Raw genomic sequence first — 21300 nt, forward strand, 5'->3', positions numbered from 1 at the left:
AATAAAATCAATGTTTCGTGGGAATAGTCCTTTATGGCTTGTTTTACCATTGTTTAGTTTCAACAGAGATCTCAAAATCTACACTGTTCATAACAGGGCTTTTCTGCAATAGAGTGAGTTCCATAAGGTTTGGGATAAAGACATATTTTTAATATTGCTCTGTACTTGTGGTTAAAGTGCAAGTTCTTCCCTTTTATTTATATTTATTTATTTATTTATTTACATTTTATATGTAAGTATTCTTATTTACTTTGGTTTCACCAAAGAAATTATAGAACCTATACATAGGACCTTATTTCAGAGCACCATATTTGGGACACATTAATCAATGCAAATGATAGTCGTCATGTTTAATACTTTGTAAAATATCCTTTGCAATGACTGCTTGAAGTCTGTGACCTATGGATATCACCGGGTGCTAAGTATTTTCTTTGGTGATGCTCTGCCAGGCCTGTACTAAAGCCATCTTCAGCTCCTGCTTGTTTTGGGGCTAGTTGCCCTAAGTCTTCTCATCAGCATATGAAATCCATCCATCCATCCATCCATTATCTTAACCCGCTTATCCTGAACAGGGTCGCAGGGGGGCTGGAGCCTATCCCTGCATTCATTGGGCGAAAGGCAGGAATACACCCTGGACAGGTCGCCAGTCCATCGCAGGGCACAGACACCATTCACTCACACACTCACACCTATGGGCAATTTAGACTCTCCAATCAGCCTAACCTGCATGTCTTTGGACTGTGGGAGGAAACCGGAGTACCCGGAGGAAACCCACGCAAACACGGGGAGAACATGCAAACTCCACACAGAGAGGCCCCAGCCGACGGGGATTCAAACCCAGGACCTCCTTGCTGTGAGGCAGCAGTGCTACCCACTGCACCATCCATGCTGCCACAGCACATTCAAATTGAGTCAGATCAGGTGAATCATTTGGCCGGTCAAGAATTTTCCCATTTCTGGCTTTGACAAAATTTGTTGCTTTAGCAGTCTTTTTGGGATAACTGTCTTGCTTTAGGATGAAGCACCATCCAATACGTTTTGTGGGATTTGCTTTAACTTTATAAGATGCATCTGTTCACTTCAGAATTCATTCTGCTATCAGCAGTTATGTCATCAGTGGAGACAAATGAGCCAGTACCTGTGGCAGCCATACATTACCAAACCATAACACCCCTACCACCATGTTTCACAGATGAGGGGGCGGGGGTGCTTTTGATCTTGGTTCAGTTCCTTTTGGCCTCCATACAATGCTCTTGCCATCACTCTGATGCAAGTAAATCTTGGCCTCATCAGTCCACCAGACCTTTTTCCATAACTGAGCAGGCTCTTTTAGGAGCGTCTTAGCGAACTGTAACCTGGCCATCCTATTTTTGTAACTAGTGGTTTCATCTTGCAGTGTAGCCTCGGTAGTTCTGTTCATGAAGTCTTCTGTGGACAATAGTCACTGACACATCTATGACTCCTGAAGATTGATTCGGATCTGTTGGACTGTTGTTCATATACACTGTAAAGTGCAGTGTTTTGACAGTGAAACAATTTCTGTTGATTCGGCTCTGTACCGCAGCATATTGCATTAGAAGGGGAAAAGTGAATATGAGGTTAAAATGCAGACTATCTTCTCTAATTTCAGGATATTTACAAGTAATAAGTGATAACTCTAATTAAGTAATTGGACAATTGGCTGATTAGCAGTTTCTGGGCCAGTTTCTGTCCTTGCATCATTAGTTTATGCTCAGGGATAACAAAAGGCCTAGAAGTGATTCCATGAGTGGCATTTGCATTTTGGGTCTGTTACTGTTACTATTGCCTCTCAACAGAAGGACGAAAGATGCCAGAAAAGAGGACCTGAAAGAAGCTGAGAAAATCACAATAGACGTAGACAGCCTAAGACATCAAAATCAGATGTTTGCAATATTGCACAGGTGATCTCAGTAATGGCAAATTATTTGGTAGACCATGGATGACCATAGCAGTGGATGACTGAACAATACTTCCAAAAAACTATTCAACTGTTGAACAGATTAAGGTCACTTTCCAGGATGTAGGCATGTGCCAAAGGCTACCATAAAGATAAGACTAACCTCAGGGAGTTCACCACACAATGAACCACTGGTAAGCCTCAAGAACAGAACCAGAGGCCAGGAGAGCTTGCTAAATCGTTTTCTAAAAGGCTGCATTTAAAAAACTGTAGAAAACTGTTCTGGGAAGTGCAAAGAAAGAAAGGAACTGCTTGTGATCCACACAACCCCACCCCCATTTGTGAAACATGATGGGAGGAGGCAGTGTTATGGCTTGGGCATGTATCGCTGCCACTGGAACTGGTTAACTTTTGGTCTTTGTTGATGATGTGACTGCTGATGGCATCAGCAGGATGAATTATGAAGTGTACAGAATAATGTTATCCGCTCAGATTCAACTGCCTTATAACATAGGACAGCACTTGCAGACAAAACATTAATGATTTTAGAAATTGACCCCAAACACACAAAAGTTTTTCAGGGCCAAAAATGTATGTGAAATGTTCTTCACGGGCCAAGTCAATCGGCCAACCTGAATCCTAATGAATATGCATTTCACTTGCTGAATATAAGACTGAAGGCAAAATGTCCAAGAAACAAACAGGAACAGAAGATGGCTGCAGTACAGGCCTGCCAGAGTTTCACTCGGGAAGATGCCCAGCATCTAAGGCCTCAGTTATAGTTTTGCTGAGGTTCTACACTAACAATGTATGTATGCACAAAATAAAAAAAGTGTGTACGGTCAAAAATGTATTAAACTGTGCATATGTTGAGCTGCGTGCAATTTTCTAGAAAAAAATTACAATCAGCTTCATATTTAGTGTACGTGCAACTATTCCACCTCATTAACTCCCATAATGAACTGTAGAAGGTTAATGGAATGCCCATTGTGAATATGGTATGTAAATAAATTACCTGGTAATTCCAATGAAGAGTCAGGGAGAATGGAAGGAGTCAGACTGCAAAGAGAAACTACATTGTGTGGTGGAAATAGTTGCGGCAGTAGTCACAGCAGTCACGCCATTCCTTGGAATATAAAAGAAGTGGTCGGACATGAAAGAAGAAACAAAGATACAAAGAACAGCATAGCGTTTGCAGGAAAGCGTACTGCAGCAACTGTAAGTGCCTGCAATTAAATATACAGCACAGCATATCACAGCAGCCCAGCCATTTCAGAAATGTAACTGGTCAGAAATTAAAGAAGAAACAAAGTTACAAAGAAACTTTTTTTTGGCTCACAACCAAGCGTACTGAAAGTGCCTGTGCCTGTGGTAAATCAAAAATATCTTGATTTCTATCCTGACATCCTGAATTTTGTGCATGTTAAACTGCATGCAATTTTCTCTTTATTGCGAACAACTTAATATTTTGTGTACGTGCACAAGCCTAATATTCTGCCCAATTAACTCCCACAATGAACCCTAAATGGTTAATGGAATGCCCACTGTGAATATGGCATGCAAATAAATCACCGTGTTATATTCCAATGAAGTGTCAGGGAGAATAGAAGTAGTGGAACCGCAAAGCGAAAGAGAAACTACATTGTGTGGTGGAAATAGTTGCAGCAGCAGTCACAGCAGTCACGCTATTCCTAGAATATAAAAGAAGTGGTCGGACATGAAAGAAGAAACAAAGATACAAAGAACAGCATAGTGTTTTCAGGAAAGCGTACTGCAGCTACTGTAAGTGCCTGCAATTAAATATATGAACGTTTAAATATGTAATTACAGGCAGCTGGTCATTCAAGAGCCATTTTATACTGTCGACATAAGGATTATATATGTTTGCATTCAAATGACTACAGTATGTTAGTCAACATTCATCAGTTATATTTCAGGACCTAATACAAAATCTCCAGTGTAAATTCATAACAAAAAGCATGCAATTTAAGCAACTTCCATGACTGGACATTCTGGAAACTGGCTATGATGAGAAGAGCGGAAAATACCTTGGCCATAGCAACTAGGTTAATCAAGTCAAGCTTCCTCAACTGGGAGGCGGAGAGTGTTGTTCACTTGTCAGCCATTGCTTATCCATAATTTATAATCTTCTGTGGTTCTTGATTGCCTACTAGTGTAGGCTTTATGCATGACATTTTGCCATATCCCTCAGAATAACCCAAAGGAAAATAAACAAGAATGTTCCCCAATCCATCACTCCCTTCACTGCGGGAGCCTGCCCAGCTAACACGTGGCTTCTGTTTTCTATCTGTGAGAGGAGCCTGGGCACAGGCCATGAAACAGCGCAATATGTCACATCCACCTGGGGTTGCTGCACGAACCACACCTCCTTAGTGCCTTTTTATTTTGAAGCACAATTTTTGGTGAAACTGCTGTAGATGTACAGTATTGTGGGTGTTGGTAAAATACATGCTTTGTCTATGTGTTGGTAGACTAATAGTAAGCAGGCAATGAGAGCTGTAACAAACATTTCAGGGGGTTGTTGTTTTCTCAAGAAAAGATTCTTAATTACTGTTGGTAAATGTTTTTTGGCTGTGAGTTACTGTGAGCCATTTTTATCAACTCATGCGTGGTTGTATATAGTGACTGAATATAAATCATCAGTTGCCCACCTGTTTCATTTCCCAAAACTCTTAGAAGCTTGTCGTGATCCTCGGCGGGTTTCATAGTCAGCGGCGCTCTGACGTCGCCGCGGTAATTCCTTCCTTGACAGCTCCACCCACGAGAGTTCCTTCCTACCCAATCACAGTCATCTCCATTAGATCGCACTCCCACCCCGCTCAAGGGAGGGCTTTTGTTTCTTTAGATTCTCATACAATAAGTGCAAGCTGGGGAGGGATTGAGTTTCGTCTCTATTCTGGAGCACACGGTCACGTCTGAGACATCTTCAACAAGGCAGCCCGGCCAGACATTTCCGCCCCATACTGGCTTTTACCCTGCAGCCAGTGCCCTGATACAGACAAAATTATTGCAGGCTTTTACAGGGGTGGAAAATATCTGGCCCCATGGGAGAGCCACCACTCGCGTTTTTGTAGTCATTTATATGACAACCATACACTGAGAGCTATTTTGCGGTGTTATTTTGAATTTTAAGCTGTTACTAGGTCGTTGATAGCGTGTTGCTCAGGTGTTGCTAGGGTGTTACTGGTGGGTTGCGAGTTGGTTTGTCAGTATTCATAACAATCAGAGAGATGAGGTGCTATTACACCATAAATTATGCAATTGGCATAATGGAACTATTTGAAGCATATAAGCAGTACATATGTGAACGCTACATGTGAATTATAAAAGTTCCAATCAGTTGCTAGGTGGCTGCTAGGTATTCATAACAGCCAATCAGAGAGGTTAGGCAAGGTGCTATTGCATAATAAAAAGGGTTATTAGTTTAATGAAAGTGTATTAAGCTATTATGATGCTAGTATTAAGCTAGTATAATTATTTGCAGATTTCTCCGCTTGTCATTCACCGAATAATCGGCAAGAATAGTAGCTTTCAAACTAATTTTTCGGATTGAAAATGCGTTTAGAAATGTTTGTTTTATCGTTTTAACGTTTGATCGGGAGGAGTGCATTTTTGCCCGGCGCCGACACAGGCGACTGCAAAGGTTTAATGAAATGATATCAACCATAAAACCATGAATGTTTAATGAAAGTTTATTAAGCCTATCATAAGTAGCTACATATACGTTTCTAGGTTATTACCAATCAGATGCGTGGTTGCTAGGTATTCATAACAGCCAATCACAGGCATGAGGTATTATTGCATAATACAAGGCAATTGGTTTATTTAAAGTATATGAAGCATATGAGCATATGTTTAATAAAAAGCTATGTACCCTATATACATCTATATGAGTCTATATGTGTTGCTAGGGTATTACTAATCCATTGCTTGGTAGTTGCTAGGCATTTATATCAGCCAATCAGAGAGGTGAGATGTTACTGCATTAATGCAAGGCAATTGGTTTCATGGCAGCATATAAAGCACTTTATGTATGCAGTCAGTTATGAGCTCTCTGTTAGAGGGCAGACGCTATTGTGTCATCACAGGGCTCCATTAGGCACACAGCTAATTTGCATATCAACGGCAGATTGGCTGAACTACAGAATGTCCCTTACAATGAGACTAGAGTGAGAAGAAGTGTATTTTTTTATATTCTAGTGAAACAGTAATGGAATGACACAATATAGTTCCTTCAGACTGAGATGAACTTAATTAAAGTAAAATTGAATTGCCAATTTGACTTTGCTTGATTTTATCTACAATAATTCTTAGGGGTGCCAGTAATTTTAATAACATATAGATCATTATCCGTGTTGTTTATTATATGCAGCCTTTTTTCTCAATTTCTTTTAAGGGTGCCAATAATTCTGGAGCTGACAATAATTCTGGACTGACAAATTAGAGCATATAAAAACTATCGCTGTCTCCCAGATGAACATTCTCCCAATGAGTGCTTTCTGGAGGGTGGCTTTGTGCAATGACAGCTGAGATCCTTTCTGGTACAACACTTTTAGCCCTAGACATGGATGACATCACTGCAGTTAAGGACACTCTGCTCCACTGTGTTCCTTTCTGAGTTACATCCTGGTAGAGTAACTGTACACCTAACTATGCCGTGCATCTGACTACAGCCATGAAGGAGTGCTGATTCAGTTGTACGCTGGCAATTCTGAGCTCACAGTAGCCTCCGCGGCTCGCACCCTGGCACTTTCCGAAGTGGAATACTCCAAAGTTGGCTTCGCTTACGCCCTGAGCCAAGGAAGAAAAACGGGGGATGTATCATTAGGGCATCTCATGGCAAACTATGAAGCATACTGGATACAGTAGGCCTGTTGAGGTTCTGCCTCCTCAGCATTGAATGAAAAATAAAAATAATCACATAGAAAATGGAATGTAATCTTTTGAAAAGCAGATTTCAGTCTGGTATTACCAATTACAGCCCTTGTTTTATCACACAGTGTGGGAAATCTGGAAAATAATGGACCTATATTGAACTGTTAAAGTATCTTTACTCTTACTCTAAATCAATTTTGAACAACCAATAAGCTTGAATAATGGCATAAAATCTTTTTGATAAACTAAATTTAGTCCCTGATTCACCAGACCAATTGACCATCTAAACACATTGACAGTATTTTAACTGGGTGAGGCTTTTGGCTCCCTGGAATCCTACATTTTTGTTGCAATAATTTTCTTCAGTTACATTTTCATTTACAGTAAGCAAATTTGTGGCCATGTTGATTGGTAAATATCCTCAAGGATATATGTCTTTTAATATTTATACTTCAAATGGTAACATTAAACCTAATTTAATTTAATAGACATATATGTGGATATGAGCACAACATCAATAATATCATGTGTAAATGTTTCTGCTTTCAATACAAAATTATGTAAAGTGAGGTTGGTATTTGAATAGTGGTACAATTTATGTTCCTCTGACTTAGTGCTCCAGAACATTTCATTTGAATATGAGGTTAAAATTTAGACTCACCTTTAATTTGAGGGTATGTACATTCATATCGGGTGATTTGTTTTATACATTCTTCCCACATTTTAGGGGACAAAAATTAATTGTACAGTTGGATTCTCAACTGTTTCTAATTAGACAGGTGCATTCAATCACTTCCTTGGTGCAGGTATAAGAAAGTTCAACGTTTTTCAACATGTTGAAAGCCAAAGTTGTGCCAAAAAATAGGCCTACCAAAATAAACTATTGGGAACTATATTAAGAAGAAAGAGAGCACCAGTGAGCTCAGCAATCGCAAATGGGTGTGTCAATGAAATACAGAGGGTCCACTGCAAAATGCAAACCACTAGGCAGCTGCAAAAACAGGATGGCCAGGATACAGCTTGCTAAGAAGTATCTAAAAGAGCCTGCGGAATTCTGGAAAAAGGCCTTCTGTACAGATAAGTCCAAGATTGACTTGTATCAGTGATGGCAAGAGGAAAGTGTTTAGGCCAAAAGAAACTGATCCAAAATGCACCACCCCTTCATCTGTGAAACATGGTGTTGGGGGTGTTATTCTTGAGGTATGTATGGCTGCTGCAGGCGAGGCTCACTTGCCTTCATTGGTAATGTACCTGCTTATAGCAGCAGAAGAGTACAGAAGAATCTGCTGAAGCCATTTCCCACCGCAAGGCAATGATCCTAACATCCACGCATTATTTTTCTTCTTAATGATCTTCCAAACAATTTGTTTCAGTGAGGCTATTGTTTGGCCTGTCTCTGACTTTTTTTCGAATTTCTCAGCCTGATAATGGCTTCCTTGACTTTCACTGGCACATCTTTGGTCCTCATGTTGACAAATGCAAATAACAGACTTAAATGACAGACAGTCAAAAGCCTAGAATCAGGACTAGAAGCTTTCGTATTCATGCACTAAGGAAGTGATTAAATACACCTGACTAACCCGAAACAGCTGAGAAGCCAAATGTACAATTACTTTTGGTCCACTAAAATGGGGGAGACTATGTATAAAAAGGAATGTGATTCCTAAATGCATCACCCAATATAGCTGACAGTCTGCCTTTTCACTTTATTTATTGCTTCATTTTAAATCAAATGTGCTGGACTAGAGCCAAAAGAACATAAATTGTACCAACTGTCCAAATACATACACTGCACTGTTTGTATGTATGTATGTATGTATGTATGTATATGCAATCATTTGTGTACAGAGAATGCATATATGCCACCCACTCACCTACTGCTGTGCCTGCAAATTAGGAGACAGAGTGTTGCTGAGTGTTGCTTCTGATCATGTCTGTTCATTTGTCTGCTGGGAGTTTTTGGAGCGTAAAGTGCTCCTGATGTGTGCTTTGTAAACAGAAAAATGCTCAGAGTACATATGGTCTCTATTGGACAAATATGTATTCTGCATAGGACGTGTTGCATATGAAGGTAACTGACTTAGAGCAAGAAATCCACCAAGGTATGCTTTGGCAGGAACGGTTCCAAATAAGAACAGGTTTGATCAGTCACTAAAAAACTTGCCATGAACATGGCCTGTTCATTTGAATAGGGCTTTGTAACTGTGATCCCAGCTGTGAAATCCTGCAATGCTGACAGCAGGCCAGGGGGCAACGTGGCTTTCTAGTGCTGTAGGTCAGGTTGACTGATTTGCTCTGTGCACTGAACCTGTGGAAAATTGTGAATGACAATGGTCCTCAAGTTCCTTTTACATTTACGTCACTGCAGCATGTCTTACCACCAAGCTACCAATGCGGATGAAATATCTGGTATGGTGTTATCTAAAAATACCTGAAAACCACAAACCCGGAAAACAAGCAGTGCATGAATTTGTGCAAAGCTGCACCACAGGTTATGACACAAATATTTGACCTTCCAGGTTACTTCACCAATAGAGATGTGCATGACTTATATAGCCCTTTATCAAACCGAAATACCAATGAGACCGAATGAAACTATCAAATTATCTGAGCTGTTTCAGGAGATTCATTATGAGATATGATGTCTGCTGGTGGAGTAAATGTTTGCAATGGACCAGTTCATGTAATTAAGGTCAAATGACCCAACAGTAAAAAGACTCTGTTGATGTCCGTGTCAAAAAAACAAAACAGAAAGTGTTATTCATATTACACTGCAGTCAACTGAAGTTGGTTACATTTCTCCAAGTTGTAGTATCTCGCTTTTATATCAGTTACACATGCAATGGGTTTTACTGATTATGCTACAGTACGTGAATCACTGGTTATCCATTAGAAGTGGTAGAAGTATTTGAAGCTGAGCAGAAAGGTGCTCCATAAATATGACCCCATGTAATGCAGAATTACTCCACTAGATAGAGCTCTATGCTGAGGTGGATAAGCGAAAAAATGGTAAGAGGTGAAGAATTTGCAAACGGCATATAGTGGCAAGTGCCACACAACATAGTCATGCCTACCTCTACATTCGGAATATAGTAGTTCCTGTAAGGAATACCAAATTACTGTGTAACTGGTTTGTACATTCAGTGGATGAAGCCCGAGTCAGATGTGTAGTGTACCATCTACAGTACATTTGCAGTGAACACATCTTGCATCAGAGAAGAAAACCTGACCACCTGCAAGAAACATGAACATTTCAGTGTTCCACCATTTCTGTCATCATTTTCACAATCATTTGACCACACTATTGAATTGAACAGAAGTCTCACTTGTTTAATTATGTTTTCATTGCAATTTTTGTCACTGTTTAGTTTTAGCATTGTGCATGCAAGCTGGCTATATTTAATACTTCAAGTTAAGATGGAACTCCACAAGGAAATGTCAAGTGATGAGATCTGCAGTTGTAAATAATGAATGAAATTGCTGATGTACGCGATAGTATATACAGTACCTATGGTACATGTAATTAAAAGGCAATTTTGTTTGTAAAAGGGCATTAAATTGGCTACAGACAACAGTGCTATTCCAACTAGATTTTGAAAACAGGAAATTACTATTGAGACTGATATGTAATCTTAATGACAGATAAATGACTTGAAATTTGACTAGTTCATGACGCTTTAAGGTACACTACAAAACCGTCTTCATGTTTATCTACTAGTTATCTGCTTTTGCTGTAGGAATATGCCGTCAAACTAATGCTATAAACTAAAATATGAAAAAGGCAAATAAGCTCTGAAACATATGGATGTTTTTTTGGTTTTCAACCTGCTACCTCTTTTCTGGTTAATTAACTGGTTTTACATTTTGCATAGGTTGTGATATGTTTCAGATTGGGCATCGCCAGCAGTTCATTGGTTTACTGCTGCTGGACTGTGGTTATTAAGTAAACAGAATTGTTTATATTAGGCATTCACAATTCATTGGTTAGCTTGGGCTTCAGCTTTCAAGTGCAAATGTTAGGTGTCCAGAGCAAATAAAGTTGAGCAAGAAAGTTGTGTGAACATGTGTGCGTGCGTGTGTGTGTGTGTGTGTGTGTGTGTATGTGTGTGTTGCTGTAACTGTAGACATCTCTATGAGGATAAGTGAATGAAAACCAGGTGTAACTACGCAGACATTGTGACACGGCCCACCTCAGTGTTAAAGGGTGTGCTGACACACTCCCGCTGGGGCCTGATGTTGTCTCCATGGGTTCAGCAACTTTTTCTGCCGAATAAAAAAAACAGTGATAAAGAATCCCTGTGACAACTGACCCCATAATGGTTCAGTTACAGTGTAGATTACCTTTCTTCCCTATAGGCTCACCCAGTAAGGAGGTGGCATATTCCACTATTTTTAAGTCACAACTACAATAATCTGAGTTTGCACAGAATTAAATATTGTGTAGATCTATTTTTGGCAGTGTGCATTTTTCTACTTCGCAATTAGACATCTTTCATGAGGGAAAAAATAATAATAAAATGACATTTCTTCCGTCATTGCATGTGGACTTTATTTACAGAACCTCCGGGAAATATGGCACTGGTCTCTGATCAGTAACAAATGGATTGCATTTAATTAAACTTTACTCACAGGCCAATCCGTCACTGCCAGGGCTCATTTGTTAGCGTGTGTTCTGTGATTAAAGAACCTCTGTGCCCTTCATACCACACCGAATGCACAAGCTCTCTCAATTTAGGGGGAATTCTCCAGCAATGAGGCAAAGCTCTATGTCAGTGCTGTGCCTACAAGACGTTTACAGATTACTGGTGCCGCTAATGTATCTGAGCCTGTGCCGGTTGAGTCAAGTCATAATAATTAAAGACATGCTGCATCTTAGACCTTCATTAATCATGCTTTTATATGGACTTTGAAGCAGTAATGAAAAACAGCCACCAAAAAGGCTGGCTTTCCAGTTTATTGTGTCTGTACAAATTGTGAGTGTATGCTCATATGCCCTATTTCACTTTTACAGTGAACATGGTTGCAAAAAGACTCATTCTTTCATTTAGTACTGTGCAATCTAACAAGTGGTGACGATATATACACTTTATTAGGTACCCCTGCTCAATAATACATATAGCCTGCTCCTCCAAACAAATCATCTGGCTGAATTTTTTTTATTTTTTTATCCAAATATTAGAATGGGCAAAATGTGTGATCTAAGCAACTTTTTGTTGCCAGACATGTTAGTTCTAGCATCAGAAAAATAACTGCCCTCTGAAGAGAGACTGGTGCGACAAACAAGAAAACATCCAGTGAGGAGCAGTTTTGGCCAAAATCAACATGTTAATGAGAGTGGTCACAGGAGAATGAGCAGATTTTTTTGAGCTAACAGAAAGGCCACAAGGCTGCACAATACATATTTATTTAAATCTGGGTGCAGAATCATCTCTGAATGTACAACATGTCAAACCTTGAAATGGATTGGCTGTAGCAGCAGAAGATCGTGTTAGGTTTGATACCTGTTACAGGAAGATGAGGCTGCAATGGGCAAAGGTCACCACAAATAGATAAATGAAAAGATCAATCCTGCCAATAGTGCAAGCTGGTGGTTTAATGGTGTGGGGAATGTTTTCTAGGAAGACATTAGGCACCTTATTGCCAACTGAGTGTAATCTGAATGCCGCAGTATACCTAAACATTGTTGCTGGCCATGTATATTCCTATATGACCATAGTCTACCCTCTTTCAAATGGATAATACCAGCAGGATAATGCACCATATCACAAAGCACTCATCATCAAGCTGGTTCAGTTTACTCCAATGGCCAGCACAGTCTCCAGACAATCCAACAGAGCACCTTTGGGATGAAGTGGAATGGGACGTTCCTGTAATGTTTCTGTATTTGTCCTGTGTGTATTTATGTTTATTCTTCTTATTTATCCATTTTTCATACATCATTGGTTATTGTTTTCCATTGCAGTTCTCATTTGTCATCCCCTGTTATGTCTGCGTCTGAATGTCACTCCCCTGTCTGCGTGTCCCACTATTCGGGTGTTTACGGTAGTTTTGGGTTTTCCTTCCAAACTCGCGATTCTTACTTCCTGCTTTTTCTTGGTAGTTAAATGTTGTAAAGTACTATTCTTACTAAGTACTACTAATCTAGGTATTGTACAGTACTAATCCGATTAATACACTTACTGTCTGTCTAACTAATTAACTTACTAACTAACAATCACTTTTATTGGGTAGTTTAGAAATATTCACGTAACTAATTACTTAGTATTAGTACTTAGTATTTCTGCACTGTTCTGTAACTCCGCCTCCCTATGCTATCCCTAATTACTCGCTTAGTTTCAGCGAAGTGTTCGCACCTGTCTCTGACTATGACTACGTCTTCAATCTATGCAAATGTCTACTCCCTAATCCGGAGCCATATGTTTTGCATGTTTTGTTACGTGCATCCAGTCCGCGTTTTCGTCTCCCTCCCGTTATTATGTTATTACCCTATTATGTTTCCCCACCTGTTGTCTATTTGCTTAGCCAACCTTTTTCCCAGCCCCGCCTAGATTGTCACCTTCCCTCAGTCTCTGTTTGAACCAGTGTCAGAACATTGATCAGTTTTAGTGCCAAATTCCTCATAAGCCTAATTCTTGAGATTCCAGAAAGACACCCCTTCACCTTTGATTTACGAGCCTGCCTTACCCTCTTGTTTTGTTTGCCATTCTGGTTTTTGATATTCTTCTTTGTTTACTGACTACGATTTTTGCGTACGCCCTTTTGTACTTTCACCTTTTGATTTTCTGGATTTTTGACCTTCTTGCCTGTTTTTTCGACCATTCTTTTGCCTTCTGTTTTTGTCTTTGTATTGGATCTCTTGGCTACGCTTACGGACTAATAAACTACGATTTTGGATTATCCTGTGGTCTGCGTCTGGGTCCTCAGCGCCGTACATAACAGTTCCAAAATATCTGCAGGAACTGCATCATGCTAAAACGTCAGTATGAACCAAAATCCATAAGCACGTTGTTGAATCCACAAAGCCACAAAGAATTCTGACTGTTCTGGATGCCACAGGGGGTCCTGCCTGGAACTAGCACCTGATAACGTGATCGGTCATTGTGCTCATACTATACAGTCTGCTCCAGAATTATTCATACGAATTAAGAAAAAAGGCTCCATATAATAAACAACAATAATAATAATAATCTATGTTCAAACATATGGAAAAAACTATATATTTTTATTTCAATGCATTTACTTTATTTTAAATTATTGTTGCACTTTGAGTGAGCAGGTCTTATGGGGATGGGTGGCCGTGGCCGGACTAAAATGTTTCCACACATCTACTGTAATGTAACTAAAAAGAAGAGAGCTCTTCTCATTATTCATTCAGTAGCCTACTGGTGTAACACCCATTGTTGCAGGCAGGTTTGAATTTCTGTTGGTAGAATGGCAAGTATGTTCCTATATCTACGAGTGTCTGGAAGAATGGAAGGGATGTGCCGATACTTGTACCGGGAAAATCACATTGCGAGTCAGGAATAATAGCAGCATATCATGCTGCATTCTGATCAGGAGGAATGACTCACCTGTCCCAGAATCAGGTCACCAGACAAATCTAAAGGTCAAGGCCATTCAGTCTTTCACGTAAGCAACTAACTGAATTAACCTCATTAGTTTGACGGCATTTTGGGATAAACCCAGGATTTTCACTTTCACAAGTTTACAATTTAGCCAGACTTGGTAGAAGCTAGATAGCATGGCCGATAATAAACCATACGGTGAAATATCATACACACAGCATAATTGAACTCACCATGTAAATAAGTAATACTTTATTTATATAGTGCATTTCTAAACCAATGGTTCCAAAGTTCTTCACAATAAAATAAAATAAAATATAATACATCAACAGAAATAAATTGCACGGAATAACAAAGAATAGTCAGGGAGAGCAAGGAAGTAAACATGTGTTTTTGAAAGTTTCTTAAAAGTGCCAATGGAGTCAAACAGTTTTATGGTAAGAGGGAGACTATTACACAGATTAGGGGCAAGAACAGCAAAGTCAGCATTCAATAAAGGTTATTTTCTATCAGCGAGCCAAGAAGAGCATTTAGAAGGGAACATGTTTGTAGAGACCGATAACAAAATCCTAGTTTTAGGCACTCAATTATTGTATGAGATAACAATTTGGTCTTAAGGGAATTATCCCTAACAATTAATAGGAGTGCGCCTTGAGACAGACAAGGTAGGGCTCCGCTTCCTCACACATTTTATATGCTCTTGGCAACACTGAAAATATAATACATCTGTACAACACCTTTTGTATAATTTGCAACGTGAAGTGCTTCACATTTCAAAATAAAAATAAACACAACAAGACCAAATGAAAAAAGACCAAAGAAAACCGGAAACATTGACTACACAATACATACAGTACACAAAACAAAAATCTGGATAGTGAAAAGAAAATACATAAAATGAGAAACATTCACAAATCACTAGTGACAAATTAAAATATCCGCAAAGTGAAATGGTTCGCACGATGTGCATGTCAATACCCTCACATTAAAGCAGACAGTATGTACAGACTTGTCATTTAAAATCCAATGTACCGGAGTACAGAGCCAAAATAAAAATAAATAAAACTACAAAGATTGTGTCACGGGCCAAATATGTACTGCACTGTACATACAATCTGTAGCATTAAGCTCTGTTAAAAAATGTTGGACCTTATTTGTAATGCAATATGTAACTTTATTATATTGTGACACTGCCCAGTGAGTAAGCCTAATTGCATTTCATTTGACTTTTCAGTACCTTGAGGTTTCAGATACTGTACTATTTTGTATTTCATAACTAATGGGTAGTTCCCATCCTCTCACAGAATTAACCATTTTACAGTGATTAGACCAAAAACACATTTATTGGGGAGCATACCCCTGGACCTCCTTGGTTAAAAGTCCTCACCATAATTCAGCCATATGCACCAGCTCGGCCACTCCGCTCTGCTGCCACAGGCCAGCTTGGCTTGCTCATCCTGCCAGCCTGGTTCTCACTTGTCCAGACTGCGGGGCTTCTCCACCCTAGCTCCCCAGTGATGGAACGACCTCCCCATTCCCATAAGAACTGCTCACTCACTGCACATTTTCCGCCACAGTCTAAAGATTCATCTCTTCACCCTGTACCTTAACTCCTTTGCAGCAGTCCCCTAACCTATAGTCACTTATTTCTCACCTGTCTATCTTTACCCCTATATCCTTTTTATTTTTTACCGTAACCTATGACTTTTTGAATTTGTATTTTTCATTACTGTAATTTCTCAAATTGTAGTTGTTTTGGCATGGTAGTTATAGACTTGGCCTATGTATCTTGTGTACTAGACATACATTAATTGCCTAACAACCAATATTATATGAATTGTACCTTATCTGGCATGTTGTTATATGACCTTGATATACAGTTTTGTACTTCGCTTCGGATAAAAGCGTCTGCTAAATGACATGTAATGTAATGTAATGCAATGCTGTAGCTGCATAAGTGAGATATGAACTAGCCATCCACGTGAATAATGTAATGATAGCTCTACCTAGTGGTTAAGTGCAAAATCTTTCTAAGAGCTCATAATAAAGAGACCACAAGGCAAATGAATAAATGAATGTGATAATGTGATATTTCTGGTATTTTGTATATAGTTTAGTAACTGTATACCATATTTGTCTTAACGTCATGCTTTCTTGAATCATTGCATATGATCTACTGAATCCGTTTAGCAGAACAAGACTGCTTAAACAACCACTGTATTCCTCTTCCCTTTGTCTGTTTATAAGTCTGAATATATCAGTACTGTAAAAAGGCTTTCCTGCGCCTCTCACTACTTGTCATGGGACTGTCTGGTTCACAACGCTGTGCCATCAGCCCATCCACCTCATCCTGCATTTCAAATACTTGTTCATTGCTCTTTGGATGTAAAAATGCGTAGTACAAACAAAGGCAGATTAGTCCTGCTAATTTGCTCCCTGTTATTACTAAAGCCACTGGCAACAAAGCTGCAGGAAGTGATTTTAAGAAATAAAATAACAAGAGAACTGCCAAGCTTTGGCACGTATACAGTCCATAGTAAACAGTCATTACTACTGCTGTGTTTTTGCCTTTAACATTGAAAAAAGTGAAAATGAGTATAACTCCGACGATTCCCCGGTAAAACCATTCCAAACTTCTCGATGTACAGAAATCCGTTTCGCATTTGTATGCCCATATTGTGCCACACAGCCAGAGAATCGCAAAAACTGAGGTGCAGTACCGGTCCAGCATAACCAGGAGACTTAGGCTTAAGATGTGTGAAGCTATAGTGAAGAGCTTGTAGGACAAGTATACAGCAGTCGGCAGACCAGAGGGCATCTCTTTTACGTGTGGTACGGATCTACGAAAAGAACGGCGATACTCAACAGTTGCCCAGGCAATGCTGAAGAAAGATGCAGCAACGGAAAGATCTGTTGTGTAAAAAAAAAAGCATGAGAACATTTTAAGCCAATCATCTTGAATTTAAAATGTTATTGCTAGTAAAGTAAGAATATGGCTTTATCACACAAACATAGTGATGGGGCATCTCTATCTCTATTCAGGCACAAACATGCAATGTCATAGAGGGGTGAGGGCTGACTGGGCTTACACTGCATGATGTGATCTTGGTCGGGACCCAAGATGATGTAGATCTGGAGGAGGAGCTGGGGTGCGCTCTCCACAAAGGTCTCTATCAATCTGAGCATGGTCAGATCGGCAGCCATGCCAAACATCTCATGGTGGCATGTCATCTCACTGCTCTGGATTACACCGACACCCTTCTTCAGAAGCTGGAAATACCTAAGAAGGCCCATCAATCAATCAACTTTATTTAATTTTATTTCATAACTTTATTTTATAAAGGATTTGCCACACTATGATGGAAAGTTTACCCTTGAGTGATGTAATGTGATGTAAAGAACTCACATTACATCTTGTATTACAGCACTAATTTAGACCATTGTGTCCTCTCTATTGTAAGAAGCAGTCATGGATTTTCCTTCAAGGAAGGGACCATGGTTGAGGCTTTATTTCAGTGAGACTGGTCCTAGATTTTGTCATTATTTGTCCTCAACTTTGATTTACGAATAATTACAAATCTTTTTTCAACTAAATGCATTTTTGTTTTTTTTCGCTAGCACAGTTTGGCGAGTTTAGGAGTCTCTAAAACAAACGTGCTGAATTTGTGAAGAAAAATCATGTAAATGTGAAACTCCAAGTTAAGAACATTAAACCTCCTTGTTCGTTCATCCCATACTGACAGAATGCATTAATTCCCCTGGGGAAGTGGGGACATTATTCAAGATTATTCAATGACCTTTAGAGAAAGGAAACATACCTTGTAAATACTCCTAACTGTAGGATGTGTATAAATATAAGCTGGGTCCTTTTTCTTTTATCAATTTTTCCGTCATCTCTGAACCAGGCATAGCTGAAGATCTGAGGAACTAATGATCCCGCCAGCACAAAGAAAATGGTCAGTGCAAACCAACCATAGCATTTATCTGCATAATATTGCACTGCAACCCATATGTCCGTGCCAGTGTCCACTATGTAAAGGATAATCCCAACAGTCGCAAGTATGTATCGTAGTAGAGTAAACTTTGAGTTTGGTTCCGGCATTTCTTTTTTCTCTTTGGCTGGAATTATCATGAAATGTCTTTGCTGTTTGTGGGATTAGCTATCTCCTCATGCTGCATCAGTGCTGTTCTTCATTGATTCCATATTTGGTTTTGCTCAGGGGTGTTTGCAGAGTATCTCACACACAAAGGAGCTGTTGTATTTTCCCCTGTTATGCATTGAGTTGATCTACCTGTGTAAACCAGAAAGATACATTACCAAAAAGAGTAAATTACCAAAAATGTTTATTAATTCCGAAACCAAATGTTTGCAATATTATACTTCTCAATCCGACTGAAATCAGCATTTTACCAGTATGTTACACTACAAAACCATTACATTAATATGGTGTACATAATATTACTCAGTCATAAATTCTATATAAAGACATGATCCAGCAACAATCCCGCAACTTGAAATCACCCTCTTACATGCGTTGAAGTCTTGAGCCTTGTGAGTCTTTGATCTTTAACATTTGGATCTTTATAAATATTTACCAGACAAATAGTATGACAAAAAAGTACATTATTAATATAAAACCATGTACAATTAATGTATTCCCCATCTAAGGAAAACCGAATGGCCAGTATGTCCAAACCTGCTGTCATTCTCCACAGACGGAGTTCCCAGTGTAGCACGCGTCTCTCTGTATGTTCTTCTTTCACTTCTCAGAACTCAGCTGACACAACCACTCCCTTTCTGCTGATAAAGTTGCCAAATCCTGCAAAACCAGCTCCCTCTGCCTACCAGAACAATCTTGCTTTGGCTCAGTGTTGGGGAAACTATTCAAAAGCATAGTTGTACAAATTACAAATGACTTCACACTGAAAGTAGCTGAAGCAGCAGCAGAGCTACCCCAAAGTGAAATGTAGCTAGAAAAGCTACACAGAGGCAGAATTTGGTGAAAAGGCTTTGGAAAAAATATATATATGAGTTGGTTTTTCATGTACTTAAGTAAATACACTTTAAAATGAGAAAAGGGTAATTACAGCCATGTGTGAATATAGTTCATATTTTGCACTCAGTAAAGCTAATGAACATTTATCTTTATCCTGTACTTTTACTTTATCCTGTAACAATTGATACTATGACACCTGACTTCATCCTTGTGAAATCTAACTTGGTAATGAAGGGCCAATTTCTATTTCAAGGGAGTAAAGCCTTCAGAGGATCTAGATGTGTCCAGCTATCCTTATCTCGATGGGCTGGATTCCCGGAAAGAGGCGTGGAGATATACTAAAGATTCAGTTGCCAGACATGAAGCAAAAAGATCAAAGTCTTCAGAACACCAAGAAATAAAATCCATAAATAATTAACTACCATAGGTGCTCTTCGACCTGAGGGACTGCGGGGAAAAAAGGCCTTCATTGGCTTTGGGAAGCCAAACACGTCTGTTTTTAACATGTTCTAGCCCTACTTAAAGACCTTGAGCAACCTGATATTATCTTTATTTTTAAAGATGCCAACTGTTTGGAAGATTATGAAGATGATGATGTTTCTTTTTATTCTTCACTTTCACTTTCATTTTCATCATCATTTGTCATTGACATTGTGCTGCCCTTAAAGCTGAATCATTGGCAGCCAGCTAAACCCTTCCCTCCATCAAGACTCTGAAGACAGGCGATCTTTAGTCCACAGGTTTATTGATGAAAAGAACAGGGTGAAACTGTGAATAAACCAGCATAATAATGCTTATGACTACGTGCACATTACTGTAAATAAATCCTAGACTAATGTTACATTCTCTTTTTACTTATTTACCATTGTGTCTTATAATCACCTGCTTGTATTTTAACAATAAATCATAAACCATAGCAATCTATCATGTATTCGTTACTTTACAGTTTTTAACTATCTTAATTACTATTTATACTCTCATGAAATCACATATTTATTTATTACCGTAGAAGTCATGAATTCAGAGCCCAATAAAACACTAGCTAGTATAGAATGAGCTAGCACAAACTTGTGGCTAAACTAGCAAGATAGCTACTGTAACTAACATCACATAAAAATTTACACAAAATGACTCAATGGTCGGTCACAAATAATGCATTCTGAATGTAGAAGAAATATCAAGCTACAGTTACCTACCAACAATGCAACAAAGGGGGCAAAATATTTGCATGATGTTCGCTGGATACTGAGCAGATCCAATGTGGATATTCTCCATGCCACAAAACTTACTTCCTCACTAAATGGCTATGGGAAGTCACATGACTTCACTGTTACTGTTCTCAGCGCTAACCACTAGATGGAGCCAAACACATGTAATTAAAGCAGATAGCAATACAAGTAAATGAGTAATAATGAACGTAATTGACAAAATACATTTACTAATCAGCACACTCCCCGTCTGGCGTGATTAAACGTCACTCACAACATGTCATTTTACAAAGCTACGTCTCTGGTGGAAGGAGGAGTACTATTTCGGCAATGGGCCTAAGATAATGTTTAGTCCCTTCAGGCCTTGCAACCTTTACCTCAACCTTATGGACCATTCCATCTTTACTTGGGAAGACCTGGGTTACCATTTCGAGAGGCCATACATTTATTGGTGCTTGGCTGTCCTTGAGAAGAACAACAGTCCCTGCCTTGATGTCTGGCTGGCTTGTCTGCCATTTCTGACGTGCTTGAGTTGGGAGGAATTGGGAGTTGGGAGTTGGGAGGAATTGTTTTCTCCACCTGTCCCAGAATGTGTTGGACAGGTGCTGCATCTGTCGCCACTGTTGCTTGAAGAGGTCAGAAGCTCCATACTCCCCAGCAGGAGCAGGAAGAATGTTCACCTTCTGTGTTAGAAGAGCAGCTGGAGTGAGTATGAA

The 21300-nt window shown here is 39.3% G+C and overlaps 1 protein-coding gene across 3 annotated transcripts; it reads right to left on the bottom strand.

Annotated features, from left to right (window-relative positions):
* Positions 1-14649: 14649 nt before the first annotated feature.
* On the bottom strand, positions 14650-20661 carry xkr9 (XK, Kell blood group complex subunit-related family, member 9). Of its 3 annotated transcripts, none has more exons than XM_061239992.1 (5): positions 20573-20636; positions 19077-19260; positions 18198-18671; positions 17469-17659; positions 14650-17289 (listed from the first exon to the last, which is right to left on the bottom strand). In XM_061239992.1, the coding sequence occupies exons 3-5, from the start codon at positions 18509-18511 to the stop codon at positions 16637-16639; spliced, it is 1158 nt and encodes a 385-aa protein (XP_061095976.1). In that variant the 5' UTR covers positions 18512-18671; positions 19077-19260; positions 20573-20636; the 3' UTR covers positions 14650-16636. The 3 variants fall into 3 exon arrangements, with proteins under 3 accessions (XP_061095976.1, XP_061095978.1, XP_061095977.1); XM_061239994.1 differs by having other exon boundaries at positions 18910-19260; XM_061239993.1 differs by lacking the exon at positions 19077-19260 and having other exon boundaries at positions 18198-18667; positions 20569-20661.
* Between the last annotated feature and the right edge of the window lie 639 nt (positions 20662-21300).

This window comes from Conger conger, chromosome 4 (genome assembly GCF_963514075.1).
Source record: "Conger conger chromosome 4, fConCon1.1, whole genome shotgun sequence".
Lineage (NCBI taxonomy): Eukaryota > Metazoa > Chordata > Actinopteri > Anguilliformes > Congridae > Conger > Conger conger.